The sequence below is a fragment of the Neoarius graeffei genome, chromosome 18, assembly GCF_027579695.1.
Source record: "Neoarius graeffei isolate fNeoGra1 chromosome 18, fNeoGra1.pri, whole genome shotgun sequence".
NCBI classification, from domain to species: Eukaryota; Metazoa; Chordata; class Actinopteri; order Siluriformes; family Ariidae; genus Neoarius; species Neoarius graeffei.
In genome coordinates this window covers 61,813,729-61,823,825 of record NC_083586.1, presented here as the reverse complement: position 1 = coordinate 61,823,825, position 10,097 = coordinate 61,813,729, and the positions used below count along the sequence as shown (strand labels likewise).

Here is a 10,097-nt window from a genome sequence, read left to right as displayed (position 1 = left end):
AGTTCATCTCAAGATTTTCAAAATGTTAATATTTAAAAAACAAAACAAACAAACAAAAACAAAACAAAAACGCATTTTTCTTTTTCCTTATGGTAGTGGGAGTAAATACAGGAATTGAAGATGAAAAAAGTAAAAGGTACAATGGTGACTGAGCTGTATGTATCCAGTTGTGGTCAGAAGTTTACATACAGTGACATGAATGTCATATTGGATATGAATGTCATGGCAATATTTGGCCTTTCAGTAATTCCTTTGAACCGTTCTTTTTCTGTGGCAAAATGATTGTACAGCATACAGCTTTAATTTAAAAAAACACAAAACACTAGAATTTGGTGCAAAAGTTTTAATTTTCTTTGGGTTTTCTGAAATCAACACAGGGTCAAAAAATATACATACAGGATCAAAAATATACATACAGCATACCTAATATTTGGGTAAAATGTATCTTCGCAAGATTCACCTTGACCAAACATTTTTATTTACCATGAACAAGCTTTTGGCAGAATTCTGGTTGGATCTTTCACGACTCTTCATGGTAGAATTGGTAGAGTTCAATTAATTTTTTTTCCTTTTTTTCTTGGCATGGACTCAACTTATAAGCACGGTCCATATATTTTCAATAGGGCTGAAGTCAGGACTTGTTTTAAGCTTAATATTAGCCTGCTTTATCCTCCACAACCAGCTCTTGTTAGGACTGGGACTGTTTTGGCCTCTAGAGGCCGCTGTTATTTCCTTTGTTTGGTCACGTTTGTTTTGGCCTCTAGAGGTCGCCACTGTGTTCTCTGTTTTGTGTTTGTCTTATTGCCTGTTTCCTGCCCCACCCTGTCCTTAATTAGTTTGTGTATTTATACCCCTGAGTTCAGTCCTCTTGTCACGGAGTCTTTGTGCTGTTATGTTTAGCTCCAGTTACCTCTGTTCCGATTTCCTAGCCCGTGTCTTTGTGGTTTTTGTACTTTGCTTTCTTTTGGACTTTTTGGACTTTGTGTTTACCATTTTGGATCCTCTGAGCGTTTGTATTTTTGCCTCTTCTTTTTTGGTTTTTTGGCTCTTTGTTTCTTTGAACTTTTTGTTTTTTTCCTGGTTATCTTCTGAGCGTTTGGATTATACTTTTGCTTTGGATTATATATAGTGTAAATATTGTAAATAAAACTTTTGATACTTTTTCTACTTCCGTCTCACGCCTCTGCATTTGAGTCATCCCCCTGGTGGCCTAGTGGGGGTTTGCTGGATTATCACACCAGCGAACCAGGTTTGAATCCCAGCAAAACCCTAACAGAAAGACTCCGTCATGACCGACTCAGCAGAGGCTTCTTCATCTGTCTACCCGGCCAACCTTCAGGGAATGATGGCTGCGTTAACATGCCTCGGATCCACCATGGACACTCATGGACAGACTCTCGCAAGCCAATGTGAGACCCTTGCTCGCCACGAGGTACTGCTTCAGCAGATTGGGAGAACCCTGGCACAGCTGACTTCTCTGCCCCCATCTCCTCCGCCTGATTCTGCTCCTGCTCCACCATCCGCTCCTGCTCCAGTGCCTCCTGCCATGCTGCCTTCTTCACCTCGCGAACCCAGCCTTCCTGCACCACAGAGGTATGACGGCAAGCACAGTGAGTGTCGAGAGTTCCTTACCCAGTGTCAACTCACCTTTGAGTTTCAGCCTACCACCTACACTACGGATCGCCGCAAGATTGCCTTTGTGATAACCTTGTTAGCTGGTAAGGCGTGAGCCTGGGCTACTGCTATCTGGCAGAGACAGGGACCTGAGTGCTCTGATTTCCAGCTGTTTACTGAGGAGATGCTGCATGTCTTCGATCAAGCAGACATCAGTAAAGACGCAGCCAGAAAGCTCATGTCCATCCGGCAAGGGGGAAGCATTGCAGACTACGCCATCTCGTTCCGGATGCTCGCAGCAGTAAGTGGATGGAACGAGACTGCCCTGGTGTCAGCCTTCCACCATGGTCTGTCTGACCCCATCAAAGACGGTCTGGCTTCTATCGGATGCCCAAGTGACCTCAAAACACTGATCTCACATTCTACTCGTCTGGACAACAGGATGAGAGAGTGCCACCAAGTCCTGAGCCTCTCTGGCCTCCCTGCCTCTACCTGGAGCCCGTCTACCTCCTCCAGTGACTGTCCAGAACCCATGCAAGTGGGCCGTACTCGCCTCTCCGCATCTGAGAGGGAGCGCAGAAGGAGGGACAAGTGCTGCATCTACTGTGGCAAGCCTGGTCACTTCCGAGCATCATGTCCCGAACTCTCGGGAAAAGGACCACCCCGTCCAGCCGAGGGAGGGTTGTGACGGGGCCTACCCTCTCTCCCGGACTCCCTGGCCAAGGAATCTACATCCCGGTCTCCATCTCCTGGGGTGAGTCTGTCCACTCTTGTCAAGCTTTGTTAGACTCGGGCGGCCGGAAACTTTATGGATATTCACTTCGCCTAAAGTATCAATGTCCCGACTGCACCTCTTGAAATCCCACTGTCTGTGTCTGCCCTGGATGGCCAAGCCTTAGATGACGGAAGAGTCACCCAAGTAACTTCTCCAGTCTTCCTCCAGTCTCAAGGTCACAAGGAAGAAATATCCCTGCACCTGAGTGGGGGTTTGCTGGATTATCACACCAGCGAACCAGGTTCGAATCCCAGCAAAACCCTAACAGCTCTGATGCGTGTTTGGGTTCATTGTCCTGTTGTAACTCTCAAGCCCCAAGTTGTGTTCAAGTTTTTGATGGTTTATGCTGAAGAATTCTGAGGTAGTTCTCCTTCATTATTCCATCCACTTTGTGCAATGAACCAGTTCCACTGGCAGCAAAACAGCCCCAGAGCATGATGATCCTACCACCACCAGCTGGTACAGTGTCTCTCTGTACATGGTGGTCATTGTGGCCAAACAATTCAATCTTTCTCTCATCTGACCATACAGCTATCCTCCAGAAGGCTTTTTCTTTGTCTGTGTGGTCAGCTTCAAACTTTAGTTCCCCTTGAAGGTGTCTATTTTGGAGCAGGGGGTTATTTCTTGGATAGAAGCCTCTCAGTCCATGGTGATCTGAACTGTAGACAGTGATCCATCAGCTTCCAGTTCATGGCAGGGCTGTGCCATGGTGGTTTCCAGGTTGTTCCTGACCATCCAAACCAATTTCCTTTCAGCTGAGGGTTACAGTTTGGGTTTTCTTGAAGCAAAGTGGCTTGGCAAAGTAACTACACCTCACAATAACTTGGATACAATTGTTTGAACTGATCTTGGAATTTGCAGTTGTTTAGAAATGGCTCCAAGAGACATTCCGGAGTCGTGTATATCTACGATCCTCTTTCTCAGATCTGCACTGAGCTCCTTGGACTTTCCCATTTTACTGTGTGCTGGTCAATCCAATGAGTGCTGTAAACAAACCCTTTTAATGAAGGCACAGAGAAGCTACCAGCTGTAGTCAAGCATGATCACTAACAGGAAGTTAAGAGACCTCAGCCTTGGCAAGAGAAGAGACATTTTGGAAGTTTCAACACCTGTGAATTAATAATCTAAGTAAGCGTATATACATTTTTGACCCTGTATGTTTAATTTTGACCCTGTGTTGATTTCAGAAAACCCAAAGAAAATTAAAACTTGTGCACCAAATTCTAGTGTTTTTTTTAAATTAAAGATGTATACTGTACATTCTGCCACAGAAAAAGAACAGTTCAAAGAAATTACTGAAAGCCCAAATATTGGCATGACATTCATATCCAAGATGACATTCATGCCACCATATGTAAACTTCTGACCACAACTGTAGTTTCTAGAGTAACAGCTCATTCACAGGGACTTTTCTAGCAGATGCAGGTGTGTATTTTTATTTCTAAGGCAGTTCTTGGACTTCTTCCTTGTTATCTACAGACATATACAGTGCCTTGCAAAAGTATTCATCCCGCTTGGTGTTTGTCCTGTTTTGTTGCATTACAAGCTGGAATTAAAATGGATGGCCTGATATTTTGTGAGATATTACAGAAATAAACATATATCACATTGACCACATTTCAGAGGGAACTAAATTTCACTGATTTTATGAAATCGAAAGACCGTCTAGCTTTAAAAAAGAAAAACGTACTTATTGATAGACAGTGGTTTATTCCTTCATACAGCATATATAAATATTAAACTAAAGAAATTCACTCAAGATAAGGTTTCACCTTTTTCACTTCATTTGTGTTGATGTGATAAAACGGGTCTGACACTTAAAGGTAGCACTTTTTACAACTTGCACATGATGGACATAGAAATAACACAAGACACCATGACTTTATTAATGATCACCATTTTAATCACATTAAAGCATGTTAATGATATTGAAGAAAGTGATAAGACCAGCAGGACTGCACTTCCAGAAGCACATCACATACATGTCAGATTAATTCTTGTCCAGTTCTTTTTTATGATATTTCGATGAAGGGATTTTGCTGTTCATTATTCCTAAATAATCTGAGGAGTCAATGCCAAGCAGATATCGTTTATGGTAGTGGAAATTTAGTACTCAACATCTCAATTGCATTTTTTTTGAAGAAAAAAAATCACCTGAATTAAAGACACATTTAACCATACTGAATCCACTATCTCAGTTTAGGTACATTATGAGATCTTAGTTTAATTTTAAGGAAATATCAAATCAGCCATGATCATTTAATTCACATCAGTGATTAAACAATTTTCTGTACAGTTGACCTTTTTAGAGTGTCGCTCATGTTTCCGACAGGGTTTTCTATACTAATTTCTTATGGTTTTCATGTTTCATTTTGCTTGGTCTGAGACCCCAACAGAACATTAAAACGAGAACAATTGGCAACTGTGTTGTATTTAGAAGTTGTGAAATGCCGTGAAGTCCATTACAAAGAACTGCTTTAATAAATCTTTAAGGTTAATCCTCATTATTAAGCAAAAACCATTACTGTAAAACAAACAAATCCATTTTCAAAGATCTCTGAATTTCCTATTTACACATCTTGCCATATATGGGGGACTGTAAAAGTTGTACAAGCAATGGCACTTATACACTCCTAATGATTCATTCAGTAAGGAGTGTGTGTGTGTGTGTGTGTGCGCGTGCGTGTGTGTGTGCGCGTGCGTGCGTGCACATGCATGCATGCATTTTTCAAATCTGATCAAATGAGAGGCTCAGACTTTTGGACTCAGTAATTTAATCAACCGTGTTCTGTTCACTTCAGCATGCTTTCTTTCGTCAGACTTTTGAAATGGATGATGATTTTGTCCTGTGCTCCACAGTTGCTGTGTACTACTATACAGTTAAACCACTGCGTGCAGAAATAGTAATTATAAATGCCTTGATTACACTACTCCCACTGGCTAAATGAACACCCATTTACTCTACCCCAGTGAGGTTAGGGACTTGAAGGGTCAGAGGGCATCTACCCGTCGAAGTTGAGCTCCTTGTAGTAGCCATCCATGTCATTGATGATGACAGCCAACACCCTTCTCAAAGCCTCCTGCCCAGGACCATCAGCCTGGGCCTTCTCTGCCATCACCTTAACAATGATCTCACTGATCGTCTGAGAGAGAGAGAGAGAGAGAGTGCAGGAAAGAGGGATTGGTGATATTAGAGGTGCATCAGTAGTGTTCTAGTTCTATACCAATGTTCTTATGGCTTTTGTTTTTATATTTCAGTTTGCTTAGCCCAGGACCCCAACAAATCAACACAAGCTCAATTGTGCTGTTCTTATAAGGCTGTGAAATGCACTTAATCTAAATGCACAATCGGTGATTAAAGCTCTGGGCTACTGTTTGGAAGGAGAGTTCAAATTCCAGCACCAACAGACTGCCACTGTTAAGCCAACTGTTTAATTCCTGCTTTGAATGAAAACCTCATCCATCCATCATCTATACCACTTATCCATCAGGCTAAGCTGCAACCAATCCGAGCTGACTTCATATGAGAGGCGGGGTTCACCCTGAGCAGATCGACAATCCATCACAGGACTAACAGAGATGAAAAATTATTCACACCCCCACTGATGGACAATTTAGTAGCTAGTTGACCTAATCAGCATGTCTTTAGAACATAGGAGAAAACCAGAGCACCTGGAGGAAACCCATGCAGGCACAAGAAGAAGGATCCCAGTCAACCATGAGGATCAAACCTAGAACCTTCTTGTTGTGAGGCGACAGTGCCAACCACTGCACCACCATGTTGCCATAAAAACCTCAGTACATGCAAATTCTACATAATTTAATATTTTGCATGTTTTCCATGTTTCTGTGTGGGCTTGCTCTGGGTTCCCTAGTTTCCACCCAAAAATACTGGTGGACTGGTTACTCCATCCATCCATCCATCCATCCATCATCTAGCTCTCTCCTAGGTCTGAATGGATGTGTTCCTGGTGCCCTGCTCAAGACTGGATGTTTGCATGATTACTCTTGGTTGGAAAAATGGCGTTTAGTTTGCCTTACAAAGTTGGCTAGCTAACTGGGTGTTAATTTAGTTACATACAATTACCAAGGGGCGGCATGGTGGTGTAGTGGTTAGCACTATCGCCTCACAGCAAGAAGGTTCTGGGTTTGAGCCCAGTGGCCGACGGGGGCCTTCCTGTGTGGAGTTTATATGTTCTCCCTGTGTCTGCGTGGGTTTCCTCTGGGTGCTCTGATTTCCCCCACAGTCCAAAGACATGTGGTTAAGTTAATTGGTGGCTCTAAATTGACCATAGGTGTGAATGTGACTGTGAATGGTTGTTTGTCTCTGTGTCAGCCCTGCGATGATTTGGCGACTTGTCCAGGGTGTACCCTGCCTCTCACCCATAATCAGCTGGGATAGGCTCCAGCTTGCCTGCGACCCTGCACAGGATAACCGGTTATGGATAATGGATAGACAATTACCAAGTTTTACTGTAATTAGTAAGCTACAATTTGTAGCCACTGGGCCAATCCAAGCATGACATGACAGGGTTCTGCAGTAAGAGGAATAAGTGCTAATGAAGGTCACAGAGGGAGGGTTAGAGAAGTTGAGTGCTACCTTGAAGTTGCTGAGAGCAATCTTGTGTATATTGGCATGGGATGTAGCCAGTGGTTTGAGGATGGCAGCATGCTGTCCTTTTGCCTTGATGAGCTCACCCAGTTTGTTCAGGACAACGCTACCATGACCTGCGACTGCTGCATTTCCTGCCAATTCACCACGTGGGATCCCCACAAACTTAGGGAAGAGTTTCTGGGTATCAGGGTTCTCAATAAACAGACTGCAAAGAGAGTGGGACAGAGAGTGGGCGGGTCATAACTCCATAGTACCAAATATGGGACTATACATCAACAGTGAGTACTAGCTTACAGAAAGGTGGTGCAAGATGGAGTGAGAGAACCATACGAAAACAAAGGTAAAAGCTATCAAGATGGCAATCTAAGCTTGCTAAAAGTCCTGGTTCCTTTTGAGACCAGTGAGAGATTGAGCGAGGAGAAGAAAGAGACTATTGTCTATGCCATGAGCTCAGCCTACATCAGCATCCTGTTACCTCTGTGTACTCAGAGGGGGAAACTCCACTGGGGAGAAAGCAGGTAGGCAAGACCTGGCTGCATCCATCCTTTCCTCAAAAACAGTCAAAACCAGATTAATCTGGTTTACATTTTGGACCCTCAGTCTCAAAACACTACATCAATAACTGCATCAATGTTGTGGAACTTTTTAAAGATTGAAAGGATGCAAGAACTAAACTTAAAGAATTACAGTTGGGGTGTGTGTGTCTTGGATTATGTTCCTATTGCACTTCAGGAACTTCTCACTCTTACAAGTAAATGACAAACACATGTGGGCGAGTTATGTCATTTCAGAATGTCACAAAAAGATGTTTTCATTTTTGTAGCTTTTTTGAACTATTTGCTCACGATGTGCTTGCATGGTCATTTTTCTGTGGCCACTAGAGGTTTGCACAAAAAAAGTGATGAATATCTTTCCTTATTCTTGCTCCATCACCTCTGCTTATATTAAAAGACTGATCAGACTCTGAAGCCGTTTGATCAACTAACTACAGCATTTCAAACTCACCTCCTACAGTACTTAACAAGCTGTACATTCCTCTCTCGTACAGTCTACAGAACTTCAGCCCAGGAACTAAAAGCACGCCTGGCTCCTCCAGCAGAAAAGTACCAAATGTTATCAATTGCTGAAGCTTTGCTGTATTGGAAATGGATTTATTGATCACTAAACTACTGAGTTGTTGATCAAAATATTCTTAGCACATAGTACTACAGTCTCCCTTTACCATCCTGAGATCGATACCTTCCTACTACCACCTGGATCCAGTTTTCTTGAGGTGTACAAGAATCATGTATTCCCACTCTCCTCATTCTACCATCTTCTGCTGCCCATCCTGATGTCTGTGAGTTCCTGCTCCCACCCAAATCCTATTTTTCTGCCTTTTTGAGTTCTACAATTTCACAAGTTCCTGCTCTGATCCTGAAGTCTATTCTTTCCTGCTGCATCTTTATTTAATGCTGATAGATGAACTGTGACCAACTCACCCCCTCTTACAGCTAACATTTCCAGTGATAAATAGCAAAACATCTTTTGTAGTAACCTATTCACTATAAACTAATTCTTTTTATCTTTGCGCTACAATGCTTTTTTGAAACACATCACAAAATAAGTTTTTGGAAAAGTGGTTTGGTACTGACCGGGTCAGAACTTCTCCTCCAAAACCAGTATAGTCAGCTTCCACTTTACCCCAGTACTTCAGAACCGTGTCGAAGTCGGTCATCGTCTACAGAAGCGCACAACACCACACGGTCAGAAGCTAGAGGTCACGCAAGGACAAACTACCTGTGTGTGTGTGTATATATATATATATATATATATATATATATATATATATATATATAACCTACAAAACCAGCTGCACATTTTGTATTTTAAGAAACCCCCCACAATAATTTATCCACACATTTCTGTTGTGTTTTGGTATCTGCTTTTTAAACATTTCAAAATCATTAAAAAAAGAAGTCAGCATATTTAATGTAATATGTAAATAAAAACCATAATATAAAAGGCTTATGTTTAATATGAAATGTAATGAGCAGTTTTTAAAAAAAATCAATTTGTATGACCTTGAGGAAATAACCTTGAGAATAAAGAGTAGACTTTCTCATGCACGCACAATCATGTGCACTTTACTCAAACCTTTATCATACTTAACAGTATCATATCTCACACACACATTGCAGTATCGACACACAAGGGTTTAATCATTTTCTTAAACTAGTTTATTAAAGTGAAATTTAAAATTCCAATTTATTTACAGCCTCGGAGTTTTTGCAAGTTATTTTGTAAAATTGATCACAGTCCCATCTGAAAAGAACCTGAGACACCTGAAGAATAATCTCTTAACCTTGAGAATCCAGAGTACAGTTGCTCTCTCTCTCTCTCTCTCTCTCTGTCTGTCTCTCACTCCTCCACTTTCACTCAGACACCTCACACTCACCAGGACAGTGTTGTGATCACTTCAGATGAGAATGTGTTCTTCAGATTTTTCCTCTAGTGCTGCTGATTCTTGACTTTGCGTTTTTGTACTGGCCTTATAAAAAAAGTTTGTCCCCCTCACCCATCAATCAAGTGGGCCCACTCCTTGTCTCAATGTTAGCCCCACCCCTTTCAAACTCCACCCACTTGATTCTGCATCTGTCCCACTGGTTTTCACCTTTTCTTTTTGCTCTACTTCTTTAAAATTTTCTCCTATTCCCTCAATCCCTCCCTAATATCCCCCCACCCCCCACATGCATGTTAATACACAGCAATCACATAAAAAAAGTTTAACAATGATCCAGCTCAGCCAGTGCACATAACAGACTTTATTAGTAGTCATGGGACTTGGATGTTATGTTGGTGAAATCAGCTCTACAGTGGTGCTTAAAAGTTTGTGAACCCTTTAGAATTTTCTATATTTTGGCATAAATATGACCTAAAACATCATCAGATTTTCACACAAGCCCTAAAAGTATATAAAGAGAACCCAGTTAAACCCAGAGCTTTATAAATGATCTTCCAGAGTTATCAACTTTGACTGGGTCATTGTCAGCCCCCACAGAACTTGATCAGGCAACTGAATGCTTAGAGTCAACATTCCGCCATACCTTAGAT

General features: G+C 41.9%; 1 protein-coding gene across 1 annotated transcript; it reads right to left on the bottom strand.

The window, feature by feature from the left end:
- Window positions 1-4,270: 4,270 nt before the first annotated feature.
- mb (myoglobin) lies at window positions 4,271-9,550 on the bottom strand. The gene is made up of 4 exons (XM_060899170.1): window positions 9,442-9,550; window positions 8,639-8,724; window positions 6,990-7,209; window positions 4,271-5,532 (listed from the first exon to the last, which is right to left on the bottom strand). Exons 2-4 carry the CDS (start codon window positions 8,719-8,721, stop codon window positions 5,392-5,394), a joined length of 444 nt encoding a protein of 147 aa, XP_060755153.1. The 5' UTR covers window positions 8,722-8,724; window positions 9,442-9,550; the 3' UTR covers window positions 4,271-5,391.
- Window positions 9,551-10,097: the final 547 nt, after the last annotated feature.

What these genes read in the sequence shown, in the direction of transcription:
- mb (XM_060899170.1), bottom strand. Translation starts at nt 8,721, where the DNA reads ATGACCGACTTCGACACGGTTCTGAAGTACTGGGGTAAAGTGGAAGCT. An exon ending in GGAGGAGAAGTTCTGACCCG is followed by an intron (nt 7,210 to 8,638) that starts GTCAGTACCAAA and finishes CTCTCTTTGCAG; the next exon opens with TCTGTTTATTGAGAACCCTG. An exon ending in TTGCTCTCAGCAACTTCAAG is followed by an intron (nt 5,533 to 6,989) that starts GTAGCACTCAAC and finishes TCTCTCTCTCAG; the next exon opens with ACGATCAGTGAGATCATTGT.